The following is a 19,919-nucleotide window of genomic DNA, read 5'->3' on the forward strand; positions in this document are numbered from 1 at the left end:
CAGAATTTGGGGGCTTTTTTTTTTCCTGAAAGATAAACGACTCTACCAAAAAAAATGGAGCTGTACTATAACAAGGCACTTCTGTGGCTACAAGAGATGTAGATGCAAATTTTAGCAGGAATAAGGTGATGTGGTACTGCTGTGTTCAGTTTTAGCAGGACTACAATATTGACTCCAGTTTTTGTGTCTACATTTTAGAGATGATGTTGGAAAATTGGAAGGGATTCAGAAAACGAGTTACAAGAATGATTTCAGGTCTGGAAAACATCCTTTGTAGTGAATGACTAATGAAACTCCACCTACTTAGTTTTTCCAAGGGAAGTTTTTCCACGACTTTGTCATAGCCTGCAAGTTACTACATGGAGGAGTCTTCTGATGATAGATTAAATCTAACAGGAAAGTACATAGAAGAAAGCTAATAGGCCAAAGCTAAAGGTAGAAGCTGATAACCCTGATGATAATGAAATGCTGGAATAATTTTGAAATATGGTAAAGAAAGAAGTTCCCACCACTTGGACTCTTCTTCAGCCAAGCTTAATATCTAACCATCAGGAATGCTCCAGTTCAAGCAGGCTTATTGTCCGTGTGCAAGAACTTCATTGCTTGTATTTATTACACAAGAAGCAAGACTAAATAAATACAGTAATTCAGGAACTGAAATCTATCAATTTATCTTACTAACCTCAGTTAACCCTCTACTTACAGTTTTCTTTTTTGATGATCCCTGTGACAAAAAAACTTGACAACAGTCAAGCTTCTGGTATGCTGTGCTTGCAGGCTCTCACACTAACCAACTTCGTCTCATTATTTCCTTGATACTCTCCATCTGTCTGCATCTATCTGTTCACTCTCATTTTAGAGTTAAAGTGCTAAGTCTCATGGGACTGTAAACCATTTTTCCTTCTGTGCATACAGCTTCTAGTGCAACTATGCTCTGATCCATAGCTCCAGGAATGAAGGCTGGCAGGCACTACTGTAGCATATACAGATAAATAACATTTCAAATGATGGCATGATCACATTTGATGAGCAGCAGTCCATTTTCTCATTGAATTTTTAAAATATAAGCTTAGTATAATCTAGGGAAAGGAAAAAAAAACAAACCTATAAAACACAAATGGAATTACCCCTTTTTTTTTAATGTGAGGAGGGATTTCAGAAGTAAAACTTTAGCCTTGATTTATTCTAAGAGCTGAGCTATATGTGAACTGAATATATTTGAAGGAGGGGGAGCCACTCAGCTTTCTAGCACCCTTTCTCCAGTGAGTAATTCATTAATGCAGCATAGCTTGTCAATGCATAGTACTGAAAAATGCTACCTATTAAGAGTATCAAGTGTTTGCCCTGATGCATGAAGAACCCTCTGCCAGCACACCAGAGCAAGCACCAAACAGAGCTGGCTGCAAGCAAAGTGTGTGTGTGTGCGAGCGCGCGCACGCACACGCATGTGTTGGGTGGCTGGGGGACACACAGGGGAGCCTGCTTGTGTTATAACAGCTTTGCTTAACATAAAAGCAACACTAGCGAAAATTTCTAAGGAGGGCCTAAATTCTTCCTGCTGCTTAGAAGGAAAACAGCACCTATGGGAAGCAGCGTGGCATTTGGGGAGGGCCCGGATAATTTACACTAGCACTCAGTAGTTAGCATTAAGCACGTAAGGTCATTCGTTAACAACATTCAGGTTTTAACTACTGCTGACTGCAGGGAGGTGTGTTTGTTACTCGTAGGACCACAGCATGCCCCCTCCTCCTCTCCAAAGAGCGATCAAAGAGCAGAGAGTCCAAATTGTGAAGCAATTTTTTCCAACGGGAGCATCTGGATCGTTGGCACCGCGCGCCAATCGTTACGCCGCAGCTTTGGAATTGCTTCCAGGGCTGCCACATGGTTGGGCCCGTGATGGACAGGCCAGGCTGCGCCGCCGGCCCAGCTGCTCCTGCTCCGCGCCGCCGCTCATTAGCGATTCTGCAGCGCTAATGCCCCAGCAGCAATTTGGGCCGCCGCTGCTGCCACAAGCGTGCCGCCGGGGTGCGGGGGCGGGGAGGAAAACGGACGCCTGCTTTCGTCCATATCTAATTTGTTTTGCATACATTTGCATGCTGGCCAGAGACCCAGCCACATCACGGAGCCCGGTTGTGAACTGCAGCTCATTCGCCAGTCGAAGCTGGCGTGAGTGCGTGAGTGTGTGCATGCGTGGTTGTGCGGGGAATTCCAAGATTCTGTATTGTGTAATATAAATTACACATAAAAATAGCAAACGAGAAAGAAAAGGCAGCCGCCCCAGTAGCGCGCGTGCATGACCGAGGAGCACAAAGAATCGCTGCACCTTTTAAGACTGCCGTAGGCACATGGGGATAAATTCAGAAGGGGGTGGGAGGAGACCACAGGCACAAGCCATTTCTGAACACTGATTACATGGATAAATTGTTTGTTCCAGTGTATCACAAAGAGAAGGAGAATTATTTTTCATGCCACAGCTGTTTTGAATAAGAATAGGAATAAACTTAACCATCCTCCTCATGTTACTTACCACTAATTATGGCATATATTTACATCTATAAAACAGTGAAATTTTGGGGGACATAATTTAATGGCCCTTTATTGTGTAGATTCCTTTATTTCTATTCCACATTTGAATTTCAAAAATGTTTAGGACTTCAAAGCATCTTTAAACGCTTGCCCTAATTATAATATGCATTACTTTCTAAACTCCTAGTTTGCATTGCAGATTCCTGCAAATGGAGGCATTCATTTTAAACATCAATTAATATCACTCACACATCTTCAGATGAGTTTTGGTCTCTCTTTCAGAGTTGCACTGAGCTCTGACTAAGCTGTCATCCGTTTGAAGAGTATTTCAAGCTATTGCAAACATTTAAAATTAAGCCAGTGGATCAGATTAGTAGAAAGCCCCAAAGCCCAATATTAATTTATATCAACTGTTCCTTTTCCTGTGTCACTAGTTAGAAAATATCCCTCCTCCTTTCAGATTTATTTGCTTTCCATGCCTGTTCCTGCAGCAGCAGAAGTCAGAGTTCAGACTTGGCACAGAGCTTTTATAGGTGCTGGATATATAACATACGGCCAAATCAGTGGCAGGTCTACGCCGCCAGTACTGAGGATCCCAACAGAGGCTCGGAGCCCACTGTGTGAGTACAGGCTGTTATGTAAAGAAAGAAGTTATGCAAAAAGAGAATCCTGGTTTCAGAATTCACAATCAAAGATCAAGGCAAAACACGAGAGAGAAATAACTGGCTAAAACAGAAGACTTTGGTCTAGACTGTGTTAGAGATATATATGCACTGATGAATTAATGTTGAAGGTGATTTTACAGTAAAAACTGGTTGCAAGATAGATAAACTAGTACTAGGTAGGGATAAGTTTTAAAAATGGCAAAGATAGCAGGGCTGTAAAAAGGGGACACAGTCACAACTTTGCCTTCCTGGAATAGTTCCCTTGCCAGAGTCAAATGTGTGTTATCATAATGGCAGGGTCAAAATGAAGGTTTATTTATTGGCAATGGGGCTGAGACATACTCGATTCAACAGGCAGGTGGAGTAAAGGCAATAGCAGTACCTTGCACTTCATGCAGTGGAAAATAAAAGGCCAGAGGAGGCACAGATTGCTGGGAAAGCCGGGGATGGGGGGAGCCGAGAAGAGACTTTTCCTTTTACACCTCCTGCACAGATGATAGGTCAGAAGAGGCCAGGAAGTGTGACACCCCGATGTGTCACCAGCACTGAGGCCAGAAGCTTATCTATTCACAGCATCGGGCTGTGTTTCACAGGAGATAAAATCCATATGAACCAATAAACCTCCGCAAAGCAAAACAACACATTACTTCATACTCAATACCTGTAATGCTTTGCAAAGTCAACTCTATAATTGTCAAATGTCTTCTTGAAACATTTCAGACCCTGCCCTCCCCCTTTCTTCCTAATCAAATCTTATAACCATTATCAGAGGAAGAATCAAAAGGAAACAAACAACTCTGCTGAGAAGCCTTCATGTAAACCTAAATGGGAAAGACCAAGAGGAATAGTCTCTCCAGCTACCAGAGCTAAGCGGCTTCCTGCCTTAGTCATTCTCAGTGTAAATGCTCCTCTCTGGGCTTCCTGCTCCTCATCCTTTCTTTTAGCACCAGATTGAATGACTAAATGAAATAAATAGCCTTTTTGTTGTCTACAGGGACATGCCAACCTCTCTTTTAGTCCTTTTACAGGCTTGCCATCACTTGTGGCATCAAATTCTCACGTTCGCTTTCAGGGTGCCACATGCTGGAGCACCGTGCCTGCGTTTCCCTCCGCTCCTCTTGTTCATAGTTGCTGGTTTTCTTTTGTTGATTCTCCTTGCAGTGCCTTCTCACCTGCACTTCTCTGCCCAACACAACTTTGTATTCCTCTTTTACTCTGGACTGTCACTGGACACTAACTGCCCAGGTATACTCAGTAGGTTATAGTGCTCAGCAAACTACTGGTGGTGACATGATAATGAAGAAGATAAGGCAGAAGACAGCAGAAACAATGAAAAATGGGAAATAGCTGAATAAAGGATGAGAGAGACTACTGTAAATTAGCAAGAACCATACTACATGGACAGAACCTGGGAAAAGCTGGTTTTTTTGGAGTAGGTGGAGATAGAGAATGGATACTCATTCAGAAGTGGACACTGAATTTAAAAGAAAAGAACATGACTACAAAATCTAGTCTGTGTTTAGACCCAAACCCAAAGTTCCTAAAGAGGTCAAAAAGGCAGTCAACAACCTTTGCCAGTGTTACACTGGTAGTGTGTGACTCTTTTAGAACAGTTTCTAAAGGCTCCCCATAAAAAATGGCAAGTGCCTTTTTTTTTCTCTCACTCTGAAGAAATGTCCTATTAGTGAGAAAGAAATAAAGGAACAGTGAGCTGACAATTTAAGATCTAATTCTCATGACACAGCCATCTTCTGTTTTTCCTATATATATATTTCTAGCTGGGGGGCAATGGTGTGAAGTTTATTCTTAGAGGCGCATTCATCGTGACTCTTCTTACACACACAGCACTGCCCCGGCACCCTCCCTTTGCCGTTGCTCAACCTATGAGAGAGAAAACCTGCTAACCTACTACAAGGTCATGGCTCAAGAAGGCATTCTCACCACATTTTTAATCTCTAAATCAGAAGGATGTTAGTACTATATGTTTTTTAATCTCTTAGTTATCGCAGACGCAAAATTGCATTAAAAGACCATTAAGTCTGCAAGGCACAGTGAAGTTAGAAAATGTTGGATTTAAGTTGCTTACACAGCTTAATGCATCCTGACTGTGGAACTGCGTTATGATAGTCTTTAGTTACGTGACTGCACACTCACCCATTGAGCATCTATTCAATATTTCTCTTTGTCTTCATCAGTGTGGTCCTGTCCTTATTGCCGGCACACTACTCAAAATCCACACTGAACATAGAATTACTATTTTTTGTAAAAGTTTTCTTCATGGCATTATCTGATATATGACAAATATCACTGAGTTTATTTTCTCAGTGACCACCTGAGGTGAAAGGATGGTTATCATACCTGTATTACAGATGGGGAACTGAGGTGAGAGGGTTAAAGGTGTGCACTGCTTGTAGGTGATCAGTCAGAGAAGCCTGCTAATTAAGTTTTCAAAGTCATGAGTATGACACAGACCTTAATGTTCCAAAGAAGATCTCTACTGGCTTTAGATACATCTTTGGGCACTCAGCACATCTGAAAATCAGTTTCCACATGCAGAAAAAGCAGAACATACACATACATAAATGACCATCACACAAATCTCTGCTGCTGCGTGGGCTAGTATAAAGTCTGGGGTTTGGCATTGTTTGTCATTCTCTGACCTAAGAACAAGTGGGTGAAGTGATGTTCATTTTTGCTAGTGGGTTTCACAACTACTTACTACGCAAGGTACATTGGTGAGATGATGGTCCCAGAGTTCCAGCCTAAGTTTTGCAAGGAAATGTACTTTTAGTGGACTCTTACCTCTAAGCTGTATTCCTCCACAGCTAGATTTCTTCTGCTCTTATGCTTGTGCTGGTCCCACCTATCGTGTATTCTCTCTATTGTGTGCCTTCATCCCTACGTTCCCCACAGCAGTACACTAGGCCACATCCTCCTCTTCCCAAATTCACCCTCCTTTTTTCTGACTCTGTTCCTATCTGCCTTCTGTTCACAGCTCTCTGCTACCTCCTGTCCCTGGCCTCTGCGCTCAGCCAGCCCTCACATGTTTGGTCTACAACTCCCATTCCCAGTTTTAAGCCCTAGGAATTTTCCAATAATTTCCTCTGCAGTCTAGCACTGCTCCTGCTCAGTGGTTTATTCTTTCTAAACACAGATTTGAGAAAGAGGCCTCCTTCATCCTCTGTTCTCATATCAGGTGCCACAGAAGCTTTTGGGAAGATATGAAGTCTGGAGTACGTGTAAGATGGAGAGTATTTCAGGCCAGGTAGGTAAACTTTCCTTGAAAATGACAAACACAAGAAAACCTAATAATAAGCAGTGATTCCAGATCAGCCTCTTCTGTAATTAGACCCTGAACACACCCCTTTCGTTGTGGCCTTGAAAGACAAGTATTGGAAAAACATCTAAAATGTTTTTCCTAATATGATAGCTGTTGGGAAGAAAAGGAATACAGCACAAAAACTCAAAAGTATTAGTGGAAAAAGCATCACTGTAAGCATAAGATCTAGCCAGGAGATTTGATAATCCTTTTGGATGAAGCTATAGTATCACCAATGTGAGGTTTCGCAAATGCAACAAAGGAGATCTGATGTATTAATGAAATTCATCAAAACTAGATCAACATATTTTTCAACATCTCAGCCTTCCATTCAATTTTTTTTCCAGAACTCATATAAGCAGATTTTTAGGGCACAGTCACGTAGCTGGCTACCAAATAAGCAAGGGAAAAGCAGATGTGTTCCAGCAACCAAAACTGTTAAGGAAAATCCTGGAACCCTCCCAAGCTCACAATCTTACTACAGACCACATGGTTCAAATGTAACTTGGTACCTGCTGTGTAAATGTGGGCTGATGTCAGGACTGATATTTGTATTATTTGCATTCAGCAAGGGTCCAACATTTGAAACACCAAAAATACTTCTCCATTTAAGAGAAAATAATTCTGCTTTTAAGCAGCTTCTCTTTTTCCTCAGACCGCTAGATGGCAGTTCACCTTTTACAAAGAAGGACTCTGGTTACCTCCTGACAAGCAGCTGTGCGAAAGGCAGCTCTGGCACGCGTCTGCCCTTGGATATTGTCTGCACTACAGACTTGGCATGAAACTGTCAGCAAGAGTGGCTTTGGCCTAGTGTACTGCTTGAAGGATATACAGCTTTGCACTTTTAAATGATGCGAGAAGACATATCCATGAGTACACTAAAGGGTGCTAAATACTAAATATAGGCCTTATGGACAAGAGAGTTTCCACAGCTCACGTCTTACTCACCCAGAATTTTACGAGGAAGAAAGCGTTTTGCGGCCCCTTCCCGAACAATTCCTTTAGGCCGCCCTTCTTTTCAGGAAATTTGTCATAAATCTGACGAATGTCCACCGATTCAAGCAATGGGTCACTGTAAGAATGGTTGGCGTGTCCAATGTGTACAAAGAGGTGTTTATTGTACTGCAAGAAGAAAAAAAAACAGGAAAATCAGTGCTGTACAGAAAGAGCAAAGTTTATTAAGCCACAGGTCTGTGTGTTCCTGCTGAGAGCAGCCTGCTTTGATGGATTAAATGACTCACACATTACTCCTGGGACCATGATTATCTGTAGTATGATTTCCACGAACAACTTAGTGATTGTGGCATAGCCCCTTGTGAACAAGGGTCAACATCATAAAACCAGTGTTCCCACTGCAAACCACAAAATATGGTCATCTTCAAGGGAGTAATTTACACTCAAAGACCCAGTGGCAGCAAGGTGATGAAGAGCCCTTTGCAGAACGTAAGAAGATCAATATGGTCAAGAGAAAAGCCTCTTTCTGCCTCTTTAAACCCTGCCTTTAAATGTCTAATATCCTCAGTGTCTGAATTTCGGCCAGTGCCAAAGCCCCCGCACCCAAATCCTTCCTGTTTAAATCCCCCTCACTCCATCGTGTATGCTAATGCCGCTTACCTACAAGAGAGGGGATGGAGTCTCCTTTAATCCCCAGAACTGCAATAGCTAGAATTGAGCTACACTGTGTTGCTGTTAGTATGGAAGTGTCCCTTACTCTCTGTCCTGCAGTGTTCTGACCCATGTAATATTAAAGAAACAAATTTTTACCACTTCCCTTGGGAGCTAGTTTCACTGATGACTGTCTCTGTGAAAATGTGTTCAGCTTCAGTTTCCCTGTATCTTAACTTCATCCCATCACACCTAATTATAATCACTGGAATCACCTAAGCAATCTCTTTTCTTTCTGGAGTGAAATCCAAGGCCAAGGGAAGTCCATGGCAGCCCCCTACTGAGTTCAATATGGTCTTTTACGGGCTGCCGTTTCTCCAAGACAAGAGCACCTTTCAAACACCTAAAGTTACTATGTAAGGGCAAACTGCAGAGAACTTGCACGAGGCAGTCAGCAGCTCACAGCATCATGTGGGCAGACAGAAGGAGCTTGATAGTGTCATGCTTAAACATTTGGGTTTTTAACGATGCAGATCACAAAACATTTTGCTAGCTCCGTTAATGGAAAACTGATATGCAGTCAATGAACACAGAAAACCCAGTCATATTGAACAGATGCTGTACATAAGGGGCAATTCCCAACTGATACTCACAAATAAAATATTTAAAACCCCAAAGCAGACCTCATTTAAGCATTTTGTTTACAATATACCTGCAGAATGAACAAATTGAAATGACAAATCTAAATTAATCGGACATCCACTCAGAGCCTTCCTTCACTGTAAGTGGAGTCTTCCCTAGCAGATGTCCAAAACTCTGGGGAAAAGAAAATGGACTGGCTAGATTTCTGTGCTTAGGAAATTAAATTGAAATCTATTTAAAATCATTGAGCACAGTGAAATCTCAATTTAGGATCAGAGAATGCTCGTCTGTGTACAAGGCCAAAAATGAGTTTATGTTCTCTATTCTTTATATATATTTTTTAATTCTTCTGAAAGAAGGAAAGTTTTACACTTTGATACAGTGTTTATACAAACAAGTCTTAAACTCAATTCATACAATATGTAAGCACAAGCTACACAGTTTTTCCTTGGAGCCTTCTGAAAACCTTATCTAGTGAAATGCGTAGGCTTCCTAAGTTCCTGGGAGCTGTGAGGAGCCCGAGAGCGCGCTTCTCAGAAACCTGCTCACGGCAGGTCTTGCAGCCAGCCGGGCGGGAGATGCGGGGGGCATGGGCTGACTCACCTAGCGGGGCCACAGACAGAAGCCTGTTTGCGGCCAGGCAGATATCTCTGTTTATCAAAGAGAATGATGAGAATTCCCCTCTTGGAGGTAAGCCCTTAAAAAATTTAGAACACTCTGAAAAAATAAACTGAAACATTTTCCTTCCCCCAAGACTCCCATATCCTGCCTAGAAGTGCCCAGGAGTTGTGTTGTCCCTAGGGACATGCGAGCTGCAAATGCTCTTCCTATGTCAGAGCAAGGGCTTCAGAAACTGCCCCCCCCCCCATTAGCTACCTGATTATTATTTATTCTGAGATTCTTTTCTCTCATTCTTTCCTGCTGGAGTTGTTCCAGTCCACACAAATAATCACATTTTTATTGGAACAGAACTGAGATATCAGGTTCTCCTATGCCTAGGAAATATCTTCCCTCCAAAGGGGGTCTTTCCCCCGGGCCCAAAGGTCACTGCAGAGTGAAGGAGGAGGAAGAGCTGTGTTTTAAGAGTTTGGCGAGCACAATTCCCAAGACGAATTCAGACATTGCACCTTATTTCACAAACCAGGAAAATGTACAAATTGCTCAGAACTCAAACTTCAGTTACAGAAATCATGATTGAGGAACATGGAGCCGATCAGGAAGTCTTTATGCTGCTTAAAAATAAAAAGTAAAGTTAAAAGCAGCTGTAAAGCTACTACAGTTGTCTGCAGAGCTTGCCAAAGTACCAGATGCTGCTGCAGCGAAATTTCCAACAGGGTACAGTAGGACAGATGGTATGACATCACCTGACAACATTCTTCGGCCGGAAATGTTTATTTTGATACTGCAACGTGTCATTATTTTCTCCTTATGTTGCTGTAATTCCTATACTAAGTAGAATCGTTACTAATCTAATTAGATAGGGCATATTTCTACAAACTAATAAATGATAATGTAATAAATATTAGGAGCAGGATACCGAACTGTTTCCGTAGTTTTTTATATGAACACACTTCAAGACAAAACTGAATGTATGGATAAAAGCAATACAGCTAAGTTGCATCCCTATATTTTTGAGCTCATTATTGCCTGAAAAGCTGAAAAACATCCTTATTATAGGCAGAATTCACTGTTATTTTAGACTGAGTATTCCAGAATCATTGAGATACAGTAGGCGCTGAGGAACTCACTCATGCCACAGTATTTAAGGGATTTGCATCTGGCATAGGGGTAATTACGTGCTTCAGATGCTGTAAACCACCATAGGTGAATTTATTTATTTTTTGAGGATAAAAACTACATTAAAATGTGTGCAGAACATTCTCAGCTACTTTGTCCCCAGCGTCTGCATTTACGAGACATGTCCTGGAGATGGCTGCCTCTTACTGAGCTCCTTTCCTTAAAAAATTCTAACTATCTGAAGAATGTAGTAAAGCCATGAAAAATGACTGTTGTCAAACAATACCACGAGAAAAATTATAATCCAGTTAGGAATTTAAAAGAACCAAGACAAATTGCCAGTGGCAGGGGATGCTAGCATTTAAGCTGGAGCAGAACAAAGACAAATCACCTACACTTGTTTTATCAGCCGGCTCCTCACAAATTTTATGCTTATAGTCGAAGGCAGCTTATACTCCTGGTCTTTTGAGACACACAGGGTCGCAAACCGCTGCAGTTCTCCCGGCTGCATCCCTGTGCTTCTCCCCACCGAGGAAGCGAACGCCCGGTCTCCTGCTTGACGAACAGCCCTGCGCAAGCCCAGGTTTGTTACGAGACGGCGGTGGCCAAGGTGCAGACCGCTGCGCAGGAAACTTCCCCGCGCTCTCGGAGCCAGGGCAGGGGCTGGGCTGAGCCACGGTGGGCGCGAGCGCGCCCGGGGCCGAGCCGCAGGAGGTGCGCCTGCCGCGGCACCGTCCTGCGTGCCAACCGTGCTGCTTGGGAACGGCCCCCTGGCCGGCTCCGCTCTGCTTGCCAGCGACCTTGCTAGTGAGGCTACTTTGTGAGATCTGCAGGCTCCTGCAAATCTGAAGTATAACAAATGTGACGGTGAGGCCATCTATAGCTTTACTTGCGGCAACAAATCCCTTCTGGAGGGAAAAGGAACCAAGTGGGATAGACTGATTAAAAAAGAATCACTTACATGTCATCTGGCTGTATGCAACTGCAACCTGCAACCTGCCCAGCCTCAGCTCTGCTGTCTCACTGTACCTTATAAATCTGACATTCTTTAATTTCCTGATGTACAGAAATAATTTGCTCTGCCAACAGCTTTTCTTATTTCTACCAAAATACTAGTAACAGATACTTCATTCCAGTTGCTCTTGCCGTCCACTGAAACGGATCAGGAGTTATAACAAGTTAATGCTATAACTGGAGTCTGCAGCAATTCCTGTTATTACCGTTGTTTAACACTTCCGTGTGAAAAGTTAATTCGCCTTTCTTGTGCACGCGTGTTCCCATACAACCGCCTAGCCGCCTTGGTTCGCCAGGGACCTTCGCGCGCTCAGCTCCAGCCCGGATCTGCTCAGGTGCTGAATCGAAAGGTGCAGCAGCAGGAGACCTTCAACCACTTCCCGGCTGCAGAAGTTGGGATGTTGGTCATGGTGGTGCAGAAGCTGCACAAGAGGCTTGGCAGGCCCTGGCTGAAGCAGATCACTCTTGCCCAGTACTTCCCAGCCACCACCATGCGAGTCCCAGTGTGAACCTGGGACCTGCCAGCTGGGCAGGCCTCTCTGGCAGCATCGCCAGTGTTATGCACTGCAACAGTGACGCCGCATCCTTCCACTCGGCTCGGCCTGATTTGAGCCCTTGTGTCCCAAATCCAGAAGTGCTGAATGCTCAGATGGGAAAATTATGCCTGAGTATATGAAGCTCTCAACAACTCTAAGTATTCTGAAAAATCAGGCTTATGACAACTCAGAGGGGACCCTCAAAATCAGAGGCCCATTCATTTCTTTGCACCTGAATTTCTTGGTTTGTAAAATGTGAGTAATAATGCCATTTCATTGAAAGAATGAACGCATTAATACATCTGTGAAATGCAAGTGGTGGAAATAAATAATTCTGTTTGGAGGAGAGCTTAGACAGTGCACAGTAAACAGGGCATGGGGCCACACATTTCAACAGCAGAAGAAAACAAACTACTGAATAGCTGCTCATCAATCAAGGGCCATCTACATGCACTGAATGAGGCAGGAAGAAATAAATATGCAAGCATGTAATTAAAGACTGCATCATTGAGCAGACGCACGAGGACATTTCCTAACTTCTCCTGAAAGCTTGACTTTGCAGCCCAACTGATATTCCAGGCAATTTTGGGGTGGGGGTAGGGGGTGAAACAGGGGCTGACCCCCTGGAAGGGACGGCCAGCAAGGCACCAACGCTGACCTCGCAGGCCAAGGCCAGATGGCGAGCGGGGCCGCCGGGTGCCGGCCCCGTTGATGGCACGGGCAGGGCAGAGGGCCCGCTGGAGCGCGCGGGGGCAGGCGCGGCGGTGCCCGGCGGGCCCTGCCGTGCCCCCCAGCTCTCGGGCCCGAGCCGCACGTCCTTGCCTGGGCCCCCTCCGCGGGGAAGGGCGCAGCAGCCTCGGGGCGCCGGGGGCCTGCAGCCAGCCCCCCCGCCAGGGCCTGCTGAGCCGGGGTGCTCTCAGCTGGCCCCTGCCGCTGCTTCACAGCTGGGCAGGGAAACTGCCCGCTGCCCCGCGTAACCCGAAGGAGCTGAAGTCGCGGGGTTATCTCCATCTCCTGGGCTTAGCCGGGGACCAGCGAAGCCTTGGCAGTGCCGCGCACGTGCAGCTCCCCGAGGCCGGCAGAGGGAGCTAACAACACTACTTGGGGATGGATTTTGTTTAGTCACGCAAAAATAGCACTTATTATTTGGTTGGGGGTTTTTCAACAGCAGCGATGGATTTTGAGCAAAGCAAGCGAGCGTGCGCGAAGGCGACGCCGAGCGAGCGTGTGGGTGGCAAGATCCAGGCAGCCCTCGCAGCGCTTAGCGCGGGCCAACGCCACGCACGAGGTCCCGCTCCGCCGCGCAAGCCCCTGCGCGGCGCTTTCAGCCCGCACGGCGCAGCTCCGGCCGGGACACCCGAACACGAGCGCCGCGGGGACGTCGCGGGCGCCTCCCAGGGCCGGCACAGAGCTCCCCACGCGCTGCGCAGGCAGGACGACCCGCACGCCGTGTCGAACTGCGCCGGATCCTGGACTAAAATGACCCGAAGTCCTGAGTCCCACACTCCAAGACAGACTCACCTAAACACAGGTTTACTTCCGCCTCTTCTCAGCTGACAAAGATGCTGAACACGGGCTTCCTTGGCACTGAAATGCTGAACTACTTTTTATACTGTTTATAGGGAATACGGAAAGGATAAACAATGCTTTTAACAATGCAAATTGTTCAAAGAGGGAGTGTTTTTTTGAGAAGATCTCATTTATTTTTCATCACTTAGGTGGTTTGATTAACTTTGGTGAATTTTACTGCGTTTGGCTAATGACGGAGGCCGTTTTTATGGCCCTTTCGCAATTGCTTTCACTTTCTGGTTCTCAGGCACAATTCTCTCCGGGCTCACAAAGCCCTTTTACAACAACAATAAAACCTGAATTAAAGCATAAAGCATATTTTATTTCTTCACCACTTTTTAAAATACATTTTGAAATTTGGACCTAACACAATCTGACAGTTTGGATAGGTGGGTTAATACCAAAAACACCCATCAGGCTCGTTCTTTATAGTTCTAGGACATTTTAGATGTAAAGCTGTCTGAAGTGCTTGCTGTTGAAATGAATGCAGCAGCAAGAGTGAGAAACCTTGACGAGGGCAGAAGAAAGAGCGTTTTTTTTTTTGTTGGGTGGTGGTATTTTTTTTCCTTGCTGGGAAGCAAGCTGGAATATCTTTAGGAGGACTTGGAATTACTATCATTTCAATTTTACAGCTATTTGTGTAACAGACAATTGTTTAGATCTCTTCTAATCTGCTTGCATACTCGGTTTATATTTGTTGGGGAACAGGGGATTATTTGGTTTAAGCATTTGCCCTGAACTTCCACAGAGCCACTACAGTGAAAATGGAAAGCCCCCCATTAAATAAATCCTCTCTTGAAAGCAACAGATTGGCAAATAAATTTGTTAATGTAGTGAGAAGATAGTTACACAGGGCTGGCAATAATTAAAGGTAATTAAAAAGGACTCTGGTGTTTGGATGTATAAGGGCAGATTCTGTGCAACATTTTGGAATGGGATTTGAGCACAAAGTGCCATAAAAGGAATGGAGAGCTTCACATTTGCACATCGCATTAATTTTCACATAAAAGGAGGAGAAATTTTGCTCATCCTTAATTACAGAATCACTATTCCGAGATGCTGCAGCTAACTGTGGTAGCTTACGTCTTCCAGACTGTCTTCGGCCGTACAGAGTTAGAGTGAAGCTTGCTTATCGTTTCCTTTCTATATGTTTTTCTTTTGTAAATGGAACAATTTTGTGGAGAGGCAAGGGGAAAAAAGTCAGCAGCCCTCAACAAGTGACACGACTCTACTGCGCACATTTCCACCCCACCAGAATTTCCCACTAAATTAACATAACTGCCTGACATCGAGGGGCTTTTGTACTTTGAACACCGATTGCCATTGGAAGAACCCCAGAAATGTTTAATGCCCCACTCCGACAATGAATTCTCTGTAGGTGGACCTTTATGCCCAAGCACAGCCCCATTGAAGTCGCTGGGAGTCAGCATGGGCAGACAGACCTAAATTTCTAATTGCTGTACAGGAATATAGACTGCAAGGGGCCTCCTAGGGTCATTGAGTCCTGGCCCCAGGTGCCACGTCAAATAATCCTTTTTCAATAAACCTCCACGTTCCATTTTAAAGTGGAATTGCTTTATTTGCCCCCACTACTATGAGGCTTTCTAGCCATTTTTTTTCCTCCAGTCGAGAGAAGGGGGAGAGGAGTTGGCTCTTTTAAAATAAATGTTGGAAATGCATTTCATCAAAATGAACTCATGACATTTTTCTGTGAAAAGTCAGAAGTGTTGTGAACGTGTATCTATCTCTTGCAGAAGGTAAGTGCAAACTCTTCAGAGATTCTTATTTAGAAGCTTGCAGGTATATTCATTTATAAGGTCAGCAAAGGCACAAAGGAGTACAGGATAAATTGCAACCACAGTACACAACTACATGACTTAATATGTACAATACAGAGAAGATTCATCTTGCCTTGATTTGGGTATTTAAAAAGGAATAAAAAAAATCCTTTCAATACCATGCAAACTGTATCTGCAATAAGATATTGCGTCAACACAAAGAAAGATGCACAAAACCATAGGCAAAATTTGTGTTTTCTGAAACTGCGCTAAGCGAGGCTGGGGTAGGCAAGCATGGCTGAGGAGTGGTTTTGGTGGCAGCTGAAGAAGTCTTTCAGTGAAGTCGGAGGTGGCTGAAGGGCAGGTGCCCCTCTAGGGGCAGCACCCGCGCAGACAGCCGGGCTCCAAAGCCCCTGCCCACCCCTCGAGCACAGACACTTCTGTATTTAGCCACGGGAAGCAGACACACGGTCTTGGGTTTATTTCCACACCCCTGTTTAGGATCACACCCAAATAACTGAACTTGCACAATTTGATCTAAACAATCAAATTGGAAAGGAAAAACATGGGGTACCAGATGCCAGGAAATAACAAATAGTCACGAATTGAGTGAATTTGAAGGAGGTGCTACAGGGAACTGCCACCAGAGAGGGAGGTCGGCACTGATTTAGCTGCAGCGCTTGTGGGGCGCGCAGCGGGTCCCACCTGCCCGGCGGAGCCCTGCCGGCCCCCCACCGCTTTCCTCCTCCCTCTTCACTCTCCTCTCCCAGGCAGGAGAAGGGAAACACCTGCTGCTTGGGGCACCTCCGCCAGCTCTTAGCAGCACGCAGCCTGCAGTCCCCTGGCTGTCCCCCATCCCTGCCTCGCACCTGGGACAGACACATGATAGGGAATTTACTTTTCTTTGTGCTTTAGTTTTGCAATATTCCAGCATGCAGGTAACAGTTTTTAAAAAATAAGTATGGGGAGTTTCACACTCTTGCTTCTCTAGTAAACCTCTGGCATAAATTCATTGCACTTAAAAGGTGGGTCTTTCAGCAGCACATTTGCAAGCTAGGACAAGCTCCTGTGAGCATCACTGTGCGCCCGAGGAATTCCAGAAAATACTAGTTTATTCCAATAAAGGCTTTACAGCATTTACATGGCTGTCCTGTGTAACCATGTTTCTATTCAGCTCTCCATTCTTTCTTTGAAACACAAGTGGATGCGTTACATTCCCCAGAGAGTCTGCACCTGCCTGAAAAATGAGAACCCCAGCACGTCTCCCGAGCCATGGGCCCACACGTTGCATCCAAGTACAACAGGCTCCAAACCGGGTCACCGCACGTCAGGGGGAATACTCAGAACGTGGGACTTCAGCTGCTTTTGGTTGCCAAAGCAGCATCTTACAGTCATTTTCAGTCAGTCAGTCATGTTGCAAACCTGTTCTCTTCCCTCAGCTAGTTTCATGTCATGGATACCGGGGGCCATCACACATTATCTGGTGAAAGCGTTTGGATTTGAGAGATTTTGCTTTGAAGGACAGACATAAAAGTTACTTAGCCACTGAACTGCTTCATTCACTCTCTTGTATAAACAGATGCAGATACACAGAAGCCCTACGCTGTATAAACCCTTGGGTTTTGCAAATGAGGTTTCATTATAAAAACCTATGCAAAAAAGGATAATTAGGTGGTATAGTTAGGTGCTGGCAAAACAGTAAATCCAAATACCCTTAGCTGCCACTTCTTTCACACACACCACCATAATGCTGAGCGTTACATGATCACATGCTGTTCTCCCGATAACCTCAAGGCACACATGTAACTTCCCTATGTGCAGCAATCTGTATATGGCAGAGCCCATAAATCAGCAGGACACATTACATGGGGTCACTGAACCAAGGGCTCATCAAGCGGCCTGATAGATATGCAGCTTAAGAGAAGACTTGGGTGTTGCATTTCTGCATCAGAAACACAAACCACCATCTGGATGAACCTGTCGTTGGGGGTGGAGAAAGTATTCTAGCTGTGACTTGGCCTGTATGGCACCAAGATAACGCTGGCAGGCTGGGGAGGGGGGTGGGAGTACTGCTTGCACTGCCACTGAAAATGCCTGTGATAGCGTGGTGCTGCTTGCACCAGCAGTGCGCCACAGGGGAGCGCAGGGGGGTCTGGCAGCGAGCCGGGGACGGTGCTGCCCACTCAGGGGAAGAAAACACATGTATGAGCCATGCACGTTGTATAAGCTACGTGAGACACTTGCATACTGTGCGCATGCCCACTGCACTAAGGACCAGGGACTACGCAGAAGCCCTTGCTCTATGGGTTCTGTGACCCCTACATGGGTACTCCCTCGATACGGCATTTCTTACATGTTAGGTGAAACAAGAAAACCATTAGAATAAACATATAATGGGAGTAGTATCACTGAACCTCAAGAAAGTCACTCAACTTATATGCAACTGTGGTGGCAGTCTGCCCTGAGAACATCCAGGACTGCAAAGGGAGACTCTGGAAATCAGGGCCCTGGGGATGCAGCCGGCTTGGCAGGGGGATGCACGGAGCCTGCGCAATATCAAAACCCATGAAATTAGTAAGATAATCATTGCCAAACACCTCTTCCCTCAAAGTCAGTTCAACCTGGGAATATGTCATATTTAGCAACCCAACACACGGCCACGTATTTAGTACATGAATAGCTGAGATACAGTATATTTTCATTGTGATGTTTCTCTGCCAGAAGGATTCCTCTGTTGTAAGGTTTCTGGGCTATGTCTCTGATCTCTATTATGCAGGGTAAACACTCCCTGGATAACACCCCTGGCCAGAGCCCATAAATGCTATAGTTTCCAATACTGAATTATAAATAGCATGTGATAGCTTTTTTCTGCTCCAAGATACTGCATTTTACCAGAAATCTGAATAAGAAAGGCCTGTCTGTATCGCCCAATCATAACAGTATTTGCTTTCCAGAAATTATCTCAATAAAATTCGTAGGTTCAAGCTGAAAGAAGCTTTTTCAGATTTTTTGTGACGCAGCAGAAACAGTGCTAGGCTGCTAACAAATGTCCATGCTAAATACACAATGATTAATATCAAAGATCAAGGCTAACAAGAGTAAATAAAATATTACAGCCAAATCCATAAGCTCCCCTGAAGGTATAATATCCAGACTAAGAAAAACAGAACTAATACTCTCCAAAAAAAGAAAAAAAATCCAAGTCTTGGATTGGAAGATCCAGTGATTGGACATTTAGTTAAGTAACTCCAACTTGTTCAAATTTATAATCACATTGGGAAAGGGATGGGCTATCATCAAGTTGTGTGCAATAAAAAAAGCAACATTTGTTCAACTGTTTGTATCCTTCCCTACCACTACCAAAAAAGAAAAGAAAAGGAGAAATGGTATATGCTTGCATGTTTGGAAGTCATGAATCAAAATGGACTATCTCTGATACCTACAGCAAATCCCAAAGGTCAGAATTTAAAACAGTGCCCAAGAACACAAATAATTTTTATGCAAGCCCTTACTTCTGTTTCTGTTATGAAACAAATTAAGTTTTAACTTAATGTACTTACTCGAATTATTGTGAAAAATATGATGCAATTTGGTACTACGACTAAACTAGGTCAACAGCGAGGGATGCGGCATCGTGAACCATGCTTGCTTTCAAACAGGCCAGCACTACTGCCTCTCACTTCAGCAAGATGGAAAAAAAAACAGGGCATGAAAAGAAGAAAATTACACCGAGCAGCAGTGAACATAGGAATACCACGTGTATTCCATCCAAATTTAACCCTGGAAAATATACTCAGAGAGTGGGGAGCAATGAAAACAGCAGAAAATTAGGGGACTTGAAAGGCAAAACTTACTGATTCGGGATCCCGCTGCTGTTCGAGGAAAGCTGAAAATTCCACCAGTCTGAGCTTGGTTGTGCCAATCGATCGACCCTGCCAAGCAGGGACCGAGGGAGCTGGAGCTGACGTAGGCTCAAATCCTGAAACAGAAGGAATTATTTTCGTGAAGAAGTTGATTGTTTCTCCTTTTACATTTTCTAGATTACATATAACTGGGAATCACCCATGTTGCCTTTGATCGTTCATATTAGTTTTAGCAAATTACAAATTCAGAATGAGTTAAAATGGGAAAATTACAAAACAACATGTAGAAAAAAAGTCCCAATCCAGCAAGAAAGAATTTGGATGAGTTAGGAACGGAGCAAATAAAAGATCTACTTCTTTGCTTCCTTGTGGTTGTAAGTCACTGCAGAATTTTTGTTTAAATTATATACTAGATCATAGAAATTTATGTAGATGTCACACAGACTTTCAGCTGACCCTTTCTTGGAAACAGGCAGCAAGATACAGAGAAGATATTACTGCCCTGAGAGTCAAGAGAGTGGGCTTCCATTTCTGGGTACTAATGTGCCACATGTTACAAGTAAATCACCTCTCTTTTTGCCTATTTCTTCTACCACTCTGGATTCTTCTTTCATATTTAGAGTATAAGCTTTTCAAGGCAGGGACCGTCTCTTAGTGTGTATTTG

The 19,919-nt window shown here is 44.2% G+C and overlaps 1 protein-coding gene across 3 annotated transcripts in view; it reads right to left on the minus strand.

Annotated features, from left to right (window-relative positions):
* TEAD1 (TEA domain transcription factor 1) overlaps positions 1-19,919 on the minus strand; it is a 155,318-nt gene that overhangs the window by 11,659 nt on the left and 123,740 nt on the right. For all 3 annotated transcript variants that reach the window (XM_062576105.1, XM_062576103.1, XM_062576104.1), the window contains 2 exons: positions 19,246-19,370; positions 7,459-7,632 (listed from right to left, as the gene is read on the minus strand). In XM_062576105.1, the coding sequence (XP_062432089.1) occupies positions 7,459-7,632; positions 19,246-19,370 (299 nt within the window). The remainder of the gene's footprint in view (positions 1-7,458; positions 7,633-19,245; positions 19,371-19,919) is intronic.

This window comes from Rhea pennata, chromosome 5 (assembly GCF_028389875.1).
Source record: "Rhea pennata isolate bPtePen1 chromosome 5, bPtePen1.pri, whole genome shotgun sequence".
NCBI classification, from domain to species: Eukaryota; Metazoa; Chordata; class Aves; order Rheiformes; family Rheidae; genus Rhea; species Rhea pennata.